At 53.3% G+C, this 18225-nt stretch overlaps 3 protein-coding genes across 5 annotated transcripts in view; all 3 read left to right on the top strand.

Moving 5' to 3' along the window:
• Window positions 1-237: 237 nt before the first annotated feature.
• Window positions 238-5494, top strand: CNPPD1 (cyclin Pas1/PHO80 domain containing 1). Its single transcript, XM_066345521.1, has 8 exons — window positions 238-861; window positions 1306-1414; window positions 2009-2090; window positions 2255-2375; window positions 2461-2589; window positions 3508-3569; window positions 3929-4046; window positions 4264-5494. Exons 1-8 carry the CDS (start codon window positions 793-795, stop codon window positions 4804-4806), a joined length of 1233 nt encoding a protein of 410 aa, XP_066201618.1. The 5' UTR covers window positions 238-792; the 3' UTR covers window positions 4807-5494.
• Window positions 5495-6946: 1452 nt separating this feature from the next.
• SLC23A3 (solute carrier family 23 member 3) lies at window positions 6947-14023 on the top strand. 2 transcript variants are annotated; one of them, XM_066345171.1, is made up of 12 exons: window positions 6957-7260; window positions 7396-7553; window positions 7667-7764; window positions 7979-8052; window positions 8220-8401; window positions 8687-8801; window positions 8955-9069; window positions 10498-10751; window positions 11274-11379; window positions 11789-11956; window positions 13386-13481; window positions 13576-14023. In XM_066345171.1, the coding sequence occupies exons 1-12, from the start codon at window positions 7096-7098 to the stop codon at window positions 13866-13868; spliced, it is 1824 nt and encodes a 607-aa protein (XP_066201268.1). In that variant the 5' UTR covers window positions 6957-7095; the 3' UTR covers window positions 13869-14023. The 2 variants fall into 2 exon arrangements, with proteins under 2 accessions (XP_066201269.1, XP_066201268.1); XM_066345172.1 differs by lacking the exon at window positions 10498-10751 and having other exon boundaries at window positions 6947-7260; window positions 8718-8801; window positions 9024-9069.
• Window positions 14024-14933: 910 nt separating this feature from the next.
• The window catches only part of NHEJ1 (non-homologous end joining factor 1), a 92159-nt gene continuing 88867 nt past the window's right edge, over window positions 14934-18225 (top strand). For both annotated transcript variants that reach the window (XM_066345535.1, XM_066345534.1), the window contains exon 1: window positions 14934-15033. The gene's annotated coding sequence lies outside the window, so the exon portion shown is untranslated. The remainder of the gene's footprint in view (window positions 15034-18225) is intronic.

Raw genomic sequence — 18225 nt, 5'->3', positions numbered from 1 at the left:
CGTATTTAATTAGGTTTAAAATTCGAAACTACAGTGCATACACTAAAAAGGTGTACAGCAAAAAGTAAGTTTCCCTGCTTCATTGTACACACACAGTGCAACCACTGTCAAATTTGTGTATCCCTTCGCCGCTTTTATGTACATTGATGTGTATCTATATCTCCCCTTTTTAAAAACAATTGGGAGCAACTCGTCGTCCTGCATTTTTGTTTTATTCACATTAGAATCTACATTGGTAAGAGAAGTCAGCCGGGCTTGCTCCCCTTCCGTGCGGTATGGTGCCGTAGGAACTGTCCCCATTTGTCAGATGAAGCGAGGTCATGCTGGGGATCAGCTCTGTGACTTGCCCGGACCAGGCTTTGGAGCCCGCCGCTCGGCCCAGCCGGCGGCAGGAAGTGCCGCGATCGCTGACTCGCCGGCGACACCCTCGCGGCTTGTAAACGCGGGGCAGATGAGCGGCGCGGCGCGACAACGGCATAGTTCGCATTGCCTCGTGGCCGGGTTCTTTCTCTACTCCGTGAGGTGAGCGCCCCGGCCAGTGAACCCCAAGCCCGGAGCTCCGACCCTGGAGTGCAGAGCCCCGGTCCGGGATAGCGGAGCCCCGCCCGGGGCGGAACAGGAAGAGGCGCCCTTGCGCCCGGGCCCCGCCTGCTGCCGCTGGCGCGAGGGACGCGGCCGGCACTGGCAAGGGCGGCGGCCGGCGCGGAGGAGGCCGGAGGGCAGGTGGACCGCGGCCCCCTTACAACTCGTTCGCTTCCCATCCGCCTTCACAGGGCGGCGGCGGGCGGCGCGATGGACCTAGCTGGGCTCCTGCTGGACGAAGAAGGCACCTTCTCTCTCACCGGCTTCCAGGACTTCTCGGTGAGCGCGCTGCCCGCCCCACTCCCCGGCCGCCTGCGCTTGGAGTCGGGAGACTCCCCTCGGGGCCGAGCCGGGCCGGGCGGAGAGCTCGCCTGACAGCCTGCCCGGGAGCTGGGAGGCAGCCGCTCGAGCCGCCCCCACCTGAGGCCCCGGCTGCTTGGCCCCGGGGGAGAGCCGCGGGGCACAGGCTTGGAGGTAGTGGTGGCCCGCCCGAGCCTTGCTCGGAGAAGCGCACTTGGGGAGCCCTCAGTGGAGGACGGTTCCGCCCCTTGTGGACAGGCTCCCACTGGCAAACAATCCCGAGACCGCGGGCTTGGGTGGGGCATCCGACCCAGGAGCAGGGAGGCGGGCCTGCTGCCCCGCGCTCCCTTCTGGCCCGGAGTCAGGATCTCCTCACACCCTCCCCTGCCCTTCACCCTCCACCACCCTCCTGCCCCGTTTCAGTTCCTCCCGGGACACCAGAAGCTGAGTGCCAGGATCCGGAGAAGACTGTACTATGGCTGGGACTGGGACGCGGACTGTAGCCTGGAGGAGCTCTCCAGCCCCATGGCAGGTCAGACAGTGCTGTGTGTGTGACTGGGCAGGTGAGCAGCCGGCACATGGGATTGTCAGCGGGCACAAGAGTGACTCTGGGTGTACCCCATGAGTTGCCCTGCCTCTTCATAGCTAGCTTTTAGGTAGTTGGTGTAAAGGCTGGGTTTATTTTTCACCTTCTTTTTTTTTTTTTTTTTTTTTTAGCCCAAATGTGTATAAAACATTGCTATCTTATAAATATGTATCTCTCTTGACTTGAATACCAGAAACTCTTAATTTTCCAAGAACATCCACCATGTGTTTCCCAAATAAATGAAGTATGTCTATTTCCCCAGTGAACAAGAGTGAAAGACAAGTTTAAGTAACTTCCCGTGACTGGAAGATAAGCCTTCTTGCTGGAAGGAGCGGAAGGTCAAACTTGGGATGGACTTTTTGTTTCAGCGCTATTGTTACTGTGGTCCTGTCTCCAAGGCCTCAGCTCAAACAGATTATCTGAGTCTTCTGCCCATAGCAGTGGGGAGTGAGAGAGAGAGAGAGAGAGAGTGTGTGTGTGTGTGTGTGTGTGGAAGGGGGGAGGTTGTTTGCTTACTCTGTCTTCCTTTTGCCCCTGCAGACATTGCTGTAGAATTGCTCCAGAAGGCAGCCCCCAGCCCCATTCGCCGACTCCAGAAGAAATATGTTGCCCATGTGTCCCGGTGAGCCTTGAATTGAGGGAGACAGGATGAGAGTGTTTGAACCCTAAAAAGAAGGGATTAGGTATTTCCGGAGAGAAGACTTAAAGACACAGAGATGAGCATCATAAGTGTTACGAGATCTGAAAGGTGCTTGGGTTTAATTACTGATGCTTTCCACCACTCAGGGAGGCGTGCATCTCCCCCTGTGCTATGATGCTAGCCCTGGTGTACATTGAGCGGCTCCGGCACCGAAACCCCGACTACCTACAGCATGTGTCCTCCTCTGACTTGTTCCTGATCTCCATGGTAGGACATCCTCTCCCCTTCGTTTCCTTTGTGAGCTAGGAGCCCAGTGTGAGCTCTGTTGACACCACCTCCCTCTCCTCTGCAGATGGTGGCTAGTAAATACCTCTATGATGAAGGGGAAGAGGAGGAGGTCTTCAACGATGAATGGGGAGCTGCAGGGGGTGTGGCTGTGCCCACTCTCAACGCCCTGGAGAGGGGCTTCCTGAGTGCTATGGTGAGTAGCTGTTTCTTGTTCTGTTTCCTTGGCCCATCTTTTTGTTCCTTTCACTCTTTGTTGTTTCTCTCTCAGCCTTCTGTTTTTTTTCATTTCTCTTTCTGCTTATCCTCCTTGTGTCTTTCCTTGTATCTTCCTTGTCTAGTGCTCTGCACCGACTATAGCGTTTGGAGGTTCCTGGTGTGGTGAGGTCAGAAATGGAGCATCCCTGCTCCTCCATTCCTCCAGGCTCGGCAGGGTCCACTCTGAGTCAGAGCTTCTCTTACTGGACATGATTTGCAGGATTATTTTTTCCCTGTACCCTTAATGGAGGATGTAATGTGAATCCAAATATGTGATGATTAAATGAGTTAATAGAGCCTGACCAGGCAGTGGCACAGTGTATTAGAGCTTCGGACTGGGATGCTGAGGAGCCAGGTTCGAGGCCCCAAGGTTGCTAGTTTGAATATGGGCTCCTCTGGCTTGAGCACAGGCTCACCCATTTGAGTGCAGGGTCACTGGCTTGAGTGTAGGATCATAGACTTGACCCCATGGTCGCTGGCTTGAGCCGAAAGGTCACTGGCTTGAGCCCAAGGTCACTGGCTTGAGCAAGGGCTTGCTGGCTCAGCTGGATCCCCCTTCAAGGCACATATGAGAAAGCAATCCATGAACAACTAAAGTGCTGCAACAATGAGTTGATGCTTCTCATTTCTCTGTCCATGTCTGTCTGTCTGTCCATGTCTGTCTGTCTGTCTCTCTTGCACACATGTGCAAAAGCAAATTGAGTTAATACAGAAAAGAAAAGCTCTAGGAACATTGGTTGGCACATAGTATGTGCCAAGTAAGTGTTACTCATAGTGGTAGTTGTAGTGCTTTTGACTATTAAGTGACTGGCTCATGTCTAAGCCTGGTTTGGTGCCTTTCTCTTCATACCCACAGGATTGGCGTCTCTACACTGACCCTCAGGAGATCTTTGAGGTGCTGAGCTGGTTAGAGAGCTGGTAGGTTCTAAGAGTCGGGAAAAAAGACTTAAAGGCTGAGGCCTAAGCCAGAGGAGCTAGACAGAGGTGAGGGTCTGTGTATGTGGGGAGAGGCAGGAGACAGGAGAGAGAATGCCCAAGTCAGTGGTTCCCAAACCTGCCTGCCCTCTTTGTAATCAGTCACCTCTGGGAGGTGGGAGGAGCTTATCAAAAATACAGATCTTGGTCTCACCCTCAGTGTCTGGATCAGCAGGCAGCCTAGGAATCTGCGCTTTTAACAGGTTCCCCAGTGTTTTCTGGTGGGTCCTGGGGAGGAGGAGGGTGCCATCGAGCCAGCTGCAGGAGAATTGCAGGTGCTTTGTCTTCTCTGCTCCCAATAGTGTGGCTGATCATCAGGGACGGCGACGGGGCTGGTACACCTACACAGACCTGTGTGTGCTGTTGGAGCAGCCAGCCTGGCAGCTGGCCCTGGCCTCCCTCTGCCATCAGCTGGCAAAGGTGAGGAGGGGTCAGGAAGATAGGAAGCTCGAGTGGGTAGTGTATGGGTGGGATGATGTAGAGCGAATACTGAAAGGCTCAGGAGATCAGATCTGGGAGTAGAAGGTGAGAGAGCTCTTACTGGGACTCGTAAAGACAAGGGGTGGGTATGTTAAAGATAGAGCAGGTTTCAGGGGAGGATATTTGGCACTGACTTTTCTTAATCTCTCTCCTGCAGCTATCCTGCCTGTTGGCTGTGGCGTATGTGAGCAGTGTGGCCCTGGCTGTGGCATCAGTGGCTGTAATACACCAGTCCTTGGGGCTGTCCTGCAGTCCCCCACCTGGTCCCCCAGACCTTGGACTGGCCTCCAGGTGCCTCTTGGAACCCTGCGTACCTCCTCCTATGCCACAGTGCCTGCCATCTCCTGCTAATGTCTCCAGCCACCTGGAAGGCAACGTAGGGCTGCATTCACTCTGGAGCAGTCTCCTGGCCTCACTGAGTCCCCCACCCTTGCCTCCCCCGGACCCTCCTGCCCCTCCCATTCTCCGTAACTGTCCCCTTTGCCAGAAGCTCCAGAAAGACTTGCCAACCTGTCGTGCCTGCCACCATTCCAACCATACGGGCCCTACAGGGCGCCCAAGCCCCTGGTACAACTCCCATGGCCTGGTGTCCTCCTGGCCCCGGAGCCCAATGCCCTCTCTGCTCCCACAGCCCCAGCAGTGTTCCCTTCTCAGCATCGTGGAGCTGGCCCGCCTCAAGTCTTTCATCTTCCCTGGCTAGGTGGGGTTCCAAGGGATGCACGAAGAGGGCTTGGGAGTCCCGAGAATCTGGAGGCGCAATGCTTGATTTAGACCCTGTCTACCTCTCTGGGTCCTTGGCTGGTCCCCTGTCATTCTGGGTGAGGGAGTTTAAGGAGTTACGGGGCAGAATGACTAAAGGTCACTTGCTCTCCGAGACCTCAGTGGCTGGCTGTTGGCCAGGGCAGTGATGGTGCCAGTGTAAGCTTCAACTCGGTGACCAGGGCATATCACAGATGGACAGAGGACCCCTTGTCTCTTCACCTCTTCTGGGCTCTTTTAGACTTTAGCTTTTTAGTTCCCTGGACGGAAAGGTGGGAGATGGGAAATGGGGGTGGAGGGAGATAACATTGACCGGGGTCTGTATGATATCTCTGAGCAGGAGAGCCAGGGATTGACAGGGCCGAGGGGGGAGCTGCGAGGGAAGGCGGGTGAGTGGGGAAGCCCAGCCCACGCCCGCCCCTTCCGCGGAGTCTGAAGGAGGCGAGGACTGCCGGGACCTTCAAACCGCCCCTTTGTCTTCCAGTCTTTTTAGTACCCTGCCCCTGGGCTTCCTCTTTTCCATTTCCTCTCCTGGGTGTTGTCTTCACAGGCCCCTCTGGCCACCACTTTGTATCTGGGTTTTTCACGCTTTTGTAGAACTGAGGTTTCAATAAACAGTTTCAGTTGCATGGCCTGGACTCTTCCTTCTCTGGCAGCCTTTGGAAGAACTTTCTTCCCCATATCTGCCTTCTAAGCCACCCTGCCACCTGATCTCGTCATCTTGCAACTCTTCCTCATTGAGCCCCAGTTCAGAACTTCCCTGTTCTTTGATAGCCATAAGCCCCCGTTTCAATCTTCCCCTCCATCCCTCCTCCCAGCACCCTGGGGTCACTAGCACTGCTCACCTTGGTTGCCATAGAGTATGGATGGTGACTGCCATCCCTGGGGTCGATCTTGTCTGTTGAAAGTTCTGGGTGAGCACCACCCTTGTGGATTCTGAAGCACATCTGGACAGAGGCCAAGCCAGGTATCCAGCAGAGCCCATCAGCTTCTTGAGGGCAAGCCAGTACATCACCTGTGAATCCTGACTTTCAATCCGGTCTGGCCTGTGATGGTAGTGTTGTTAAGAGCAGTCCAAGGCGGGCCAGTCATTGGAAGAAGTAAAAAACCTCTGGGCAGCTGGACTGGGTAGGTATTTAGGACTGTTTAAGATGGTTTTAGCAGGGATGTATTGCATGCCCCCTAGGGGGCATTTTGAAAATTTACAGGACTTGGTTGACTCAAAACTTTGAAGGTCTGATCTTGGCATTTGGTCGGCTTGGGCAGAAAGCTAGACATCCTGAAATGCCCAGGATCCCTCTTATTAGGAAGGATTCCCAAGGTGAGTTTGGAATCATTGGGTGCACATCACACATAGGAAACCCCTGTTTATATTGGAGCCTAGAACTATCTAACTTCACGTGTAAACACAAAGTCCAAAGTCCTTTTTGCACATTTTGAATAAAGACTCAGTTTTTCATGAATGCACCTCCATATGAATTCAAACTTGCTTTGCTGCAGCACTTCGCCATGAACTCAGTACATCTTTTGAAGCATCAGGTCACCATGGGCAGCACTGCCTGTGGCCCACAAGTCAACAGGGAAGCACCAGTATCGGTTGGCATGGTAGCTTCTGCATCCATGGTGACTCTACATATGGGGTTGGGACTTGATCAATTTGTTGTCTTCTGGTTTAGTTGGGCCCAAGCTTTCACATCATGAAATACTTTTTATTATAAATTACTTAAATAAATTCCTTATTCCTCCTTTATATTGCAGTGAGGACATTACATAAAGTTGTGATCCCTTGTCGTGTGTCATCTATTACCCATGCATTTCCTTTGGAGGCATCCAGGGGGTGTGACCCTGAAAGGGTTGAGGACTGCAGTGTCACAATAGTGCCAGATTACAGTGGGGAGGGTGCATAAACCTCAAATCTTCCCAGGGTGTTTTCTAGGTCTCCACCCCTCCTGTCTGGCTTTCCAGAGCCTGGAACAGGGGATCTAGATGGAGATTCTTGGGGGAGGGATCCAGAATATGGCTCCCAGTTAATGGGTGATGGAATTTGCACAAGAACTGGGCAAAGGTGAAAAGGCCGTGTCCTGCCTCAAAACCCTTATTCCTTCGCTCTGCTTCGCTGACACTCCACCCCCTCTCCACTCCAGGCAGCTAACTTCACCCAAACTCTGACCCACTCTCTCTACTTAACTCCGGCCCAGGGCAGTCAACACAAGACGAAAGGCAGGACAGCATGAGCCGATCACACGCCCATCCCATCCGACTGGGATCCGTGGGCTCCCAGGGGGTCCCGATTACCCTGCCACCAAGGCCGACTGTCCAAGATCCCTCCTCCTTCTCTTGGGCCTCTCTGTGTGGGCCTCCTCCCTGGGGCCTCAGCTGTCTCCTGGCTCTGCAGGTAGGAGACAGATGTGCAGGAGCTGATGCTGGCTGTAGGGGGTGTTCGGGGGAGGAGGCGTGGCATGGGAAAGTCTCTGGAAGTAGGTACCTGCCTATTTCTGAAGACCGCCCCTTCCCCTACCTCCACCTGCAGCATATCTTGGTCCTGGCTTCTCTGCTCTGTGCCTCGCACCTGCTCCTGCTTCGAAGTTTCCCCCCGGGAGGACTCGCTTACTCCCCTGCCCACCTCCTGGCCTCCAGCCTCTTTTCATGTGGTGTGTCTACCGCCCTGCAAACCTGGATGGGCAGCAGGTAAGGGGACCTCCCTAGAGGGCCAAGGCAGGGGCCCAGAGGACAGGAGAGGCTTGGGAAGTCCTTTCGGCTGCCACCTGCGATCAGACCTGCCAGGACCGCTGTTCCTACAGGCTGCCTCTTGTCCAGGCTCCGTCCTTTGAGTTCCTCGTCCCTGCTCTGGTGCTGACCAACCAGAAGCTGCCTCTGGCCTTCCAGACACCTGGAAACTGTGAGCACAGAACAAAGGCATGAGGGTGGGGTTGGGTGCTAATCGGAGCACACAGGTGTGGACAGGTGTGGACAGGTGCAGGGTTAAGGAGGGCAGCGGTGGGACTCCTAGGCGCTCTGGGGTCTTGGAGCTGTGCCAGGCATCAGCTAGGACTGCAGAGCAAGGGGCCTCCGTCCCATTTCTCCCTCTCCTCTCTGTGCCCCCGACTTCCCAGCCTCCCACACGCTGCCCTTGTGTGAGGGCCCTGGCTGCGGGAGCCCGGATGTCTGGAACACTTCTCTCCGGGAGGTACGTGCCTGGGGACTGGGGAAGCTCTGGTTTCCGTTTGCAGAGACCGAGCTTCTCTGAGGGAAGGAGGTCGGGTGGTCTGGGGGAGAGACCGCCCCTGGAATTAGGATGTCCAGGCTGAGATCAGCTTAGCCAAGCAGAACGTTTTCTCCTCTTCACTCTGCTAGGTGTCTGGGGCAGTGGTGGTGTCCGGGCTGCTGCAGGGTGCAGTGGGACTGTTGAGGATTCCCGGCTACTTGTTCCCCCACTGTGGACCCCTGGTGCTGGCCCCCAGCCTGGTGGTGGCAGGGCTCTCTGCCCACAAGGAGGTGGCCCTATTCTGCTCCGGTCACTGGGGGCTGGCCTTGCTGTACGTAAGTCCTGAGAGATGTGGGGGCGGTGACCAGTGGGATGTGCCGGCCCGGGGGAGGGCAGAGCTGCGGACCCTACCAGAGCAGCTAGTGGAGCAGGGACGATACATTTGGTCTCCCTGACATTCACTGTGGTCTCCCACTGGCCAAGGTGCTCTCCTTCCCTGTCCATGGGGGCTTTCTTCTCTGAGACCCCCTTTTATGGTAGTCTGCCTCTCCTTCCTCTATTACCTACCCCGGGATGCCTGCTTCCTCTTGCTCCTCAAGCTCCTTCTCTCTCCTAGGCTTATCCTGCTCATAGTGGTCTGTTCTCAGCACCTGGGCTCCTGCCAGTTACCCCCGTGCCCCTGGAGGCCAGCGTCACCTTGCACTCACACCCCTGTCTTTCGGCTCCTCTCGGTATGTGGGCTCTGGGCAGGGGCGGCCAAGATTAGAAGGGCTGGTATTGGAACCCGTGCTTGCCTCCCTACCCTTAGGCCTCTGTTACTCCTCTCAGCCTGGCCTGGAGGAACCTGGGGAGGGGTTCTTTTCCATCTCAGCCTCGCCCCTCAGGTGCTGGTCCCAGCGGCCAGTGTGTGGGTCATCTCCGCCCCTCTGGATCTCGGCGTCACCCCCCGGGAGCTGTCTGCCCCCACTAAAGCACCGTGGTTTTGGCTGCCTCACCCAGGTACGTTTTCTCCTCGTCCTCTGTCCTCTTATTGAAATAGACATATCTATTTTTTTCAACTCAAGACTGAATGAATTTCATTTCTGAGTTAAATCCTGTGTTTTCTCAAAACTACAGTGGAGAGAAATTGCTGTTCTGCGGGGCAATGCCAGCCCCTCATTCACCACAGGATGTTCTATTTAGTGTTTAGAGATATCTATCTGCAAACCACACCACTCTCTGCTGATATTCCTTACCCAATATATACATTCATGTTACCTACCCCACAGGCATTTGAGTTAGTGACCTGTGTATACAGATTGCTTTTGAGACATTGTATCTGAAATTTGCTCATTCATCAATTTAATGGAGGTTTGTTGAGTGCCAATTAAGTGCTAGTTATTTGATAGGGGACATAATAATAAACATGACAGACATAGTATCTGGGCTCATGCAGTCTATAATCTGTTGGGCAATACAGATATTAATTAAATTGGCATCTAAGTAAATGCAAAATTGTATGTGGTAACTGTAACAAAGGGGAGGCACACTTGTGTTATGAAAGCTTATAATGGGGTGTCTGACTTTATCAGAAGGGTCAGAAAAGGTATTCTTGAGGAAGTGATCATTGAGCTGAGGTGTGAGAGATGACTAGGAGCTAACTGGGTAAAGTAAGAGAGAAGAGCACGTTAGATGGTGAGAACAGCATATGCAAAAGTCCTGTGGTGGCCAGCAGCACAGCAAATACAAGGGCCTTGAACAAAGTCAGTACTATATCTGGAGTGAAGGAATTAAGGCAGAGTGTGGTGGGAGATGAGGCTGGAGGGACAGAGGTAAGGGCTGACCAAAGAGGACCTTGTAGACCACGGTAAAAGGATGGTCTTTATCCTAAGAGTTTGATGATTTTTGTCTTAAGATATCTGCAAGTGGCCCTGGCCGGTTGGCTCAGCGGTAGAGCGTCGACCTAGCGTGCGGAGGACCCGGGTTCGATTCCCGGCCAGGGCACACAGGAGAAGCGCCCATTTGCTTCTCCACCCCTCCGCCGCGCTTTCCCTCTCTGTCTCTCTCTTCCCCTCCCGCAGCCAAGGCTCCATTGGAGCAAAGATGGCCCGGACGCTGGGGATGGCTCTGTGGCCTCTGCCCCAGGCGCTAGAGTGGCTCTGGTCGCAACATGGCGACACCCAGGATGGGCAGAGCATCGCCCCCTGGTGGGCAGAGCATCGCCCCTGGTGGGCGTGCCGGGTGGATCCCGGTCGGGCGCATGCGGGAGTCTGTCTGACTGTCTCTCCCTGTTTCTAGCTTCAGAAAAATGAAAAAAAAAAAAAAAAAAAAAAAGATATCTGCAAGATAATGGGGCCCCCAGGATATTCTTGCGGCACAGGCCTTTGCAGGAAGAGGGATGCTCCAGCCTTGAGTCTGGCCCCAAAGCGACTCTTTCTCCCTCTTCAGCCGAGTGGGTCTGGCCCTTGCTGACACCCCGGGCTCTGGCTGCAGGCACCTCCATGGCCTTGGCAGCCTCCACCAGCTCCCTGGGCTGCTACGCTCTGTGTGGCCGGCTGCTGCGTTTGCCTCCTCCACCTCCGCATGCCTGCAGTCGGGGGCTGAGCCTGGAGGGCCTGGGCAGTGTGCTGGCTGGGCTTCTGGGGAGCCCCGTGGGCACTGCATCCAGCTTCCCCAACGTGGGCACAGTGAGTCTTATCCAGGTATGTGGACAGGATGGGGTGGGGAAGGTGCAGGAGGTGCAGGAGAGGGTTGGGAACTCACACGGACTGATTGACAGCTGTGTGCAGTACTACGTTAGGCACTTCACATCCGCGATCTCATGTAGGGAGGTGCTGAGAAGTGATAAGGGGCTAGAAGTGCAAGGAAGACCCCAAATCAAAATTGAACTCCTTCTATGCCTCAGGCACTGTACAGGGCTAGGGTTCCAGTGAAGAATGAGTCAGATAAAGTCTCTGCTCTCTTGGGGACTTCAGAGAGGGCGAGGCAGACCATTTAAGAAAAAGACATAGATATTTTCCCAGAATGATGTGCCGTTGAGAAAACAAAGCAGGGCAGTGGGACAATGGTTGAGTACGGGAGGCCCCTTTAGGTAGCCTACTGGGGGCGATTCCTGGAAGGGGAACATTTGAGTTGGGATCCAAATGGTGGGAAGGGGCCACCAGGCAAACACCTTGACTAGTTGAGGAGGTGGTTGTCTTTTCGAGCGTCTTTTCTTCATGCAGGCTGGACCTCGGCGCGTGGCCCAGCTGGTGGGGCCGCTCTGCGTGGGGCTCGGGCTCTCCCCACGGCTGGCCCAGCTCCTCACCGCCATCCCGCTGCCTGTGCTGGGTGAGTGGAATATCAGCAGGGCTGGTACTGACCCACTAACCCTCAGTGTGGCCCAGCTGGTGGGGCCGCTCTGCGTGGGGCTCGGGCTCTCCCCACGGCTGGCCCAGCTCCTCACCGCCATCCCGCTGCCTGTGCTGGGTGAGTGGAATATCAGCAGGGCTGGTACTGACCCACTAACCCTCAGTGTGGCCCAACTGGCTGCTTGTGACTGGCACCCTTTCTTTCTGAACAGCCTCCCTGATTCATTTTCTTAGCCCAACAGAAGCCCTTGACTGGGTTTCTGGGCTTTTGGCAGAATCAGAAATGAGCCTTTTGGACATCTCTCTCCATCACAACCTGTCCCAGCTTGCAATACCTCCTGCTATGCTAGCCGTCTCTCAGTCCCTTTGATTACTTTGCTATGACACAGGTGGGGTGCTGGGTGTGACCCAGGCTGTGGTTCTGTCCACTGGATTCTCCACCTTCCACCTGGCTGACATCGACTCCGGGCGGAATGTCTTCATTGTCGGCTTCTCCATCTTCATGGCCCTGCTGCTGCCAAGATGGCTCCGCGACGCTCCAGTCCTGCTGAGCACAGGTGGGAGGGGGGAGGAGAGAGGAGTCACTCAGTAGGGGGGAAAGCAAGGGCTTGAGGCTTGAGGCTGTCTGGACTGTGGGCCCCACGCCCTTCTCTGGGCTTTGGTATGAATAGTCCATCCATTTGTTTAGCAAATATTTATTGGGCACCATGCAAGTTCGTTGGGATACAAACGTGCCTCCAGATGTTACAGTCTAGTAAGAGAAATGAGATATGTAGGCACGTGACAGGAAAGGTTCAGATAAAGAGCAGTGCTGCTCAGTGGTGAGATCGATAGATGGTTGTGGTATCCCATGATCCAGGCAAGTTTCATGGAGAAAGTAACATTGGAACTGGTCTTGAAGGATGGGGAGAAGATCACTCCTGGTGGAGAAACCATCATAAACAAAGACACAGAAGTAGGAAGTGATAGGCCCAGTAGTGGGCCTCTGCCCACTACCTGAAGACCCTGGGAACGAGGAAGAAGGATCTGCAGAGCCAGGGGAGACAGCTGACTTGCTGCCTGGTTTGGGGGAGCAGTGCCCAGGGTCTAACAGAGAAGAAAGTAGGTCCCATTAATTCCAGGACTCATACTTCTGCCTATGTCCCAGTTTGCTGGAGAGTCTGCACCCAGGGTCTTCTTCCTCCTAGGGAGAGAGAGAGAGAAAAGTAGAAAGAGAGAGAGAGAGGGAATGTATGTGTGTGCTGTAAAACGGGTCCACAAAAAGGTCTTGTTTCCCAATAGGTTTATTGCCTTTCTTTCTCTTAATTAGGCCTAACTGCTCCAGAGCAGGGGCCATGAATGAAAATGAGATTTTGCCTGTAAACGATCTATACTTGAACCTCAGCATTCACTTAAATATTTATTGAGTGCTTCCCATGTGCAAGGTCCTGGAACTACAGATATGGGAGCAGCAGATAGCTTAGTTTGTTAGCTCAGTTTAGCAAATGCAGTGGTTCTCAACTGAGGATGATTTTGGCAATGTCTGGAGACTTTTTGGCTGTTACAAACAGGTGAGAGGGGAGGTTACTAGCATGTACAGGGATGCTGCTATATATCCCACAGTGCACACGCAGCCCCCCTAAAGAACTATCTGGTCTAAATTACCAGTAGTACTGAGGTTGAGAAACCCAGGCTAGAGCATAAAAGGTAAGTGGGAAGTAAGGTTGGGGATTTTAAGACAAATATTTCTAGAGACAGGAACCTGGACTATCAAAGCACATCTGGAGGGCATGTGGATGCTCAGAAGACAGGATGTTGAGCAGGGATCCTGTGGGAAGGGCCTGGGTGTGGAAAATGGAGAGTAGAGTGACAAAGGACAAATGGGATGGAACAATTCAGAAAGATTTGTCCTTAGTCCAAGACGTAGATTTAGGTCTAGAAGTATAAGACTCCTTGGCCTTGCATAGGGTCAGGGTTCCCCTCCTGCCTGGTCCCAACATCCTATAGGCTGGAGCCCCTTGGATGTGTTACTTCGCTCGCTGCTCACAGAGCCCATCTTCCTGGCGGGACTCTTGGGCTTCCTCCTAGAGAATACCATTCCTGGTAAGTTGAGGCCAGGCCCTAGCAGACTGGGGAGTGGCCAGGAAGTCATCACTCCTCGGGTTGGGCAAAGGCCTGACCAACCTTTGTTTTGCAGGTACACAGCTTGAGCGAGGCCTAGGTCAAGGGCTGCCATCCCCTTTCGCTGCCCAAGAGACTCAGGTGCCTCAGAAGTCCAGGGACAAGGCTGCTCAAGAGTATGAGCTTCCTTTCCCCCTCCAAAACCCGTGTCCCTGCATTCCCCAGCCCATCTGTTGCCTCTGCCCACTACCTGAAGACCCTGGGAACGAGGAAGAAGGATCTGCAGAGCCAGGGGAGACAGCTGACTTGCTGCCTGGTTTGGGGGAGCAGTGCCCAGGGTCTAGCAGAGAAGAAATCAGGTCCCATTAATTCCAGGACTCATACTTCTGCCTATGTCCCAGTTTGCTGGAGAGTCTGCACCCAGGGTCTTCTTCCTCCTAGGGAGAGAGAGAGAGAAAAGTAGAAAGAGAGAGAGAGAGGGAATGTATGTGTGTGCTGAAAAATGGGTCCACATAAAGGTCTTGTTTCCCAATAGGTTTATTGCCTTTCTTTCTCTTAATTAGGCCTAACTGCTCCAGAGCAGGGGCCATGAATGAAAATGAGATTTTGCCTGTAAACGATCTATACTTGAACCTCAGCATTCACTTAAATATTTATTGAGTGCTTCCCATGTGCAAGGTCCTGGAACTACAGATATGGATAAGACAGGGTCCCTGCCCTCTGAAGACACTTACAGGTTAAAAAGACTTAATGTAATTACTGAAATTCAAAGCAGAAGGCAGTCTGGAGTAATGATAAAAATAATGCTTTGGGAGCAAAGCGCAAGAAACAACTCTGCGTGGGGACCGTGGGAAAGGCTTTATGAGAGAAGCAGCCCCGAGGCTGGCTTTAGCAAGAGGAAGATTTTTGGTTGTGGAAAACGCATGGGGAGAATTTTTCAGGCTCAGGTATCCAGCTCAAGAAAAACCATAAGTTGTACAAACTACAAGGTGCGTTGAGGGATTTCAAGCTTCTCAGTGGTGATGAAGTATAATTATGGGAATGGATGGAAGGAGAATGAGACAAGCGAGGAGGTCAAAGGAGGAGGTCAGACCATGGGATTTATGCTTGGGAGATACACCAAAGAGCTCACGTGCTGGTGAGGACCCAAGAGATTATCTAGGAAAGTTCTACTACCCTCTCCCTACGTATATCAAAGAGGTTGGACAGGTAAAGGGAGAGAGGGACTGACATTTAGTGACAAGTCCAAATACACGGGCCCCCTCTCTTGCACGTTACCCGGCATTCTTTCCACCCAGCCAGCCCTGCTACCCCGCCACCTCTCTACTTGTTTCCCTGTCCACGCCGAGCCTTCTGCTCCGAGCACTCTTAATCAGCTTAGATGCCCCGCCCACGTCAAGCCCGGGCCCCGCCCCTGTGTCCCAAGGCCCCGCCTCCCCGTGTGTGGGGCAAATGCCTATACTATAGGCCTTTCGGTTTGCGCGCGCCGGTAGGCCTCCTGCGGGGAGGGTGGGAGCTGTCGCTGCCGTTCACGGTAGGTGGGGTCCGGCTGGAATCCGGGCCGGAGCGGGAGCCCAGCGGGGCTGGGACGCGAGGGGCTGCTCGGACCCTGAGTGCTTGCGCGGCCGCGGGAACTTTCTCCCAGGAGGGACCCGCGCGCGGCCCACGTTCCCGGGCCGACCTCGGGGTGGGCGGGGCCGCGGGACCGCGCGTGCCCGGCCCGCCTCCCGGCAGCGAGAGACGGGGTCTGGGAGCTTCTCCTTGGCGAGCTGCTGGGTGCTATGGAGGAGCGGAGTGTCGGCCTTGTTGCCCCCTGAGGGCTTCTGAGTCGCTCCCCAGTGCGGCCGGTGCCGGTGCCGTAGAAATGGAAAGGCGGACAGCGGAGGCCTCTCTGGCGACGGCAGATGGAAACGGCGCCAGGCGGGGCTCGTGGGGTGGGGCTCTGGGAGAGAGCGAGAGCGAGGGTTCGTCCCGCCCAGAGAACGGGGCGTGGCCCAGCCCGGAGGGTCGCTGGGGCCTTGCTGCCCTCTGCAGGATGGCGGAGGAACTGCAAGGAGAGAGGGCCTCCCGACTGAGGGGCCGGGCTTGGTTCAGACCGGAGTTCTCAGGTGACCCCACCTCGCGTGGGCTCTCCTCCACTTTACTCAAGAAGAGTACACGGGTGAATCTGGTTAACGTGAAGGTTAAAGGCGGTCTTTTTTTGTGTGTGACAGACTGAGATAGGGACAAACAGGAAGGGACAGAGATGAGAAGCATCAAATTCTTCATTGCGGCACCTTCGTTGTTCATTGATTGCTTTTTCATATGTGCCTTGACCCGGGGCTGCAGGGCTACTTCCGAGTGAGTGACACCTTGCTCAAGCTAGCGACCTTGGGCTCGAACCAGTGACTATAGGGTCATGTCTATGATTCCACGCTCAAGCCAGCGATCCCTTGCACTCAAGCTGGTGAGCCTGTGCTCAAGCCGGATGAGCCCGTGCTCTAGCTGGCAACCTTGGGTTTCAAACCCGGGTCTTGGTCCCAGTCCAACACTCTATCCGCTGTGCCACCGTCTGGTCAGACTAAAAGTGGTCTTGAAGGAAAAAAGAAAAAAGTGGGATAGAGAGGCCTCAGACTCAGGATGTGCGTGGTGGGAGCAGCTAACCCCAGGTCTAGTGCTGAATATCTCCGTTCTTTATGGGGCCTATTGACCTTGACTATACTTAAAATTTTTGTTTTTAATTTATTGGTTTTAGAGAGGGAGAGAGAGAAAGAGACAGGAACATCACTCTCTTCCCGTATGTACTGACCAGGGATTGAACCTGCAACCTCTGCACTTCAGGATGATGCTCTAACCAACTGACCTATTCTGCCAGGGCATGGCCACATTTTAAACGCCTTCCCCGTACCAGGAACAAAACAAAACAACACCCTCTATCCCCCATCCATACAGTTTGATGGTCCTGAGCTTCCGGGCCTTCTGAAGTGACAGGCCAATTCTGGTGAATCAGAGTAGATGGCATGCTAGGTAGGACCTCTAAGGGACAGAAGGGCTTGGCAACTTCACTTGCGTTTGTGACCTTTGGCAATGTGGAACTCTGGAACAGAGAGGATTAGTTTAATCATTCCAAGATCTCTTCTTGGCAAGAAATGTGACTGATGTACTATTCCCCAAACACAAAGGTTTTGAGGCTGCTGCAAATAAAAGTCACAATGTACATTTCTATCTCACCTGTTTATTGACTGTACAAATTAAGTTAGGTTACAGGGCCGTGTTTCAAAAACTAGCTTATGGTGGAAGAATAATGGCTTAGACTGAAATGGAAATGACTGGAGGAACAAACCGTGTTTACTTTGTTAACGAAATCCAAGGAGTTTTCTTTAGCTTCTGAGATGCCCCCCCCCCAGCTTACTTGTATTTATATACTAAAATAATGGAAGGAAATTCTAACATCCCCTCCTTTTTTTAACCCACAGGGAAAATCATACTTCTTGTTAATTAGCCATAGTTACTGAACATCTACTAGGTTAAGGCTACAAATTGAGGTTGTTGTTTTTTTTTTTTTACAGAAACAGAGAGAGTCAGAGAGAGGGATAGATAGGGACAGACAGACAGGAATAGAGAGATGAGAAGCATTAATCATTAGTTTTTCGTTGTGCATTGCGACACCTTAGTTCATTGATTGCTTTCTCATATGTGCCTTGACCGTGGGCCTTCAGCAGACCGAGTGACCCCTTGCTCGAGCCAGTGACCTCGGGTCCAAGCTGGTGAGCTTTGCTCAAACCAGATGAGCCCGTGCTCAAGCTGGCAACCTCGGGGTCTCGAACCTGGATTCTCCGCATCCCAGTCCAACGCTCTATCCACTGCGCCACTGCCTGGTCAGGCTACAAATTGAGTTGTTGAAGTGGAAAAGTTGGTGCCCAGCAGTTCCAGTATGTGCAGCAGGGCGTGGTGTCACTGCTGGCAGTGCCTTGGGTGGGGATGTGGAGGATGAGTGAAGTGGAGGGTAATGTACCATCTTTACTTCTGTGATATGCTCTTGCCTTGTAGTCATGACTTCTTAGTCTTTCAGGTTCTTCTTTTTAAAATTTTTTTCTTAATCCCCCCCCCCTTTTTTTGTATTTTTCTGAAGTTCGAAGCATGAAGGCAGAGAGACAGACTCCCACATGCGCCTGCCTGGGATCCTTCTGGCATGCCCACCAGAGGGTGATGCTCTGCCCATCTGGGATGTTGCTCCCTTGCAACCGGAGCCATTCTAGTGCCTATGGCAGAGGCCAGGGAGCCATCCTCAGCACCCGGGCCAACTTTGCTCCAATGGAGCCTCGGCTGTGGGAGGGGAAGAGAGAGACAGAGAGGAAGGAGAGGGGGAAGGGTGGGGAAGCAAATGAGTGCTTCTCCTGTGTGCTCTGGCTGGGAATCGAACCAGGACTTCCACACGCCAGGCCAATGCTCTACCACTAAGCTAGTCATCTAGGGCCTTAGGTTCTTCTTGATATGGGATTTGTGCTTCCCTATTTGCTTTGGACACAGGGTTTATTTATTAGCTCTTTATTTATGTATCATTGATCCCTTTGAGAATTTGTCAATAGCTGTGGATTTCATCCCAAATGAATATATGCATGTATGCACAAATTTTGCATGTAATTCCAGACGATTCACATACATAGACTCTAGATTAAGAATCTGTCTTAGGGAATATATTTACCTCTTTTATATTTATTATTATATGTCATTATTTGAAATCCTG

The sequence above is a fragment of the Saccopteryx leptura genome, chromosome 7 (genome assembly GCF_036850995.1).
Source record: "Saccopteryx leptura isolate mSacLep1 chromosome 7, mSacLep1_pri_phased_curated, whole genome shotgun sequence".
NCBI classification, from domain to species: Eukaryota; Metazoa; Chordata; class Mammalia; order Chiroptera; family Emballonuridae; genus Saccopteryx; species Saccopteryx leptura.
Note: the sequence above shows the minus strand (reverse complement) of the source record. Positions and strands in the feature narration are given on the sequence as shown.

Coding starts and splice junctions, on each gene's coding strand:
- SLC23A3 (XM_066345171.1), top strand. CDS start 7,096: ATGAGCCGATCACACGCCCATCCCATCCGACTGGGATCCGTGGGCTCC. Junction 11,380..11,788: donor CATCCCGCTGCCTGTGCTGG/GTGAGTGGAATA, acceptor GCTATGACACAG/GTGGGGTGCTGGGTGTGACC. Junction 13,482..13,575: donor CCTAGAGAATACCATTCCTG/GTAAGTTGAGGC, acceptor TTTGTTTTGCAG/GTACACAGCTTGAGCGAGGC.
- CNPPD1 (XM_066345521.1), top strand. CDS start 793: ATGGACCTAGCTGGGCTCCTGCTGGACGAAGAAGGCACCTTCTCTCTC. Junction 2,590..3,507: donor GGGGCTTCCTGAGTGCTATG/GTGAGTAGCTGT, acceptor TCATACCCACAG/GATTGGCGTCTCTACACTGA. Junction 4,047..4,263: donor TCTGCCATCAGCTGGCAAAG/GTGAGGAGGGGT, acceptor TCTCTCCTGCAG/CTATCCTGCCTGTTGGCTGT.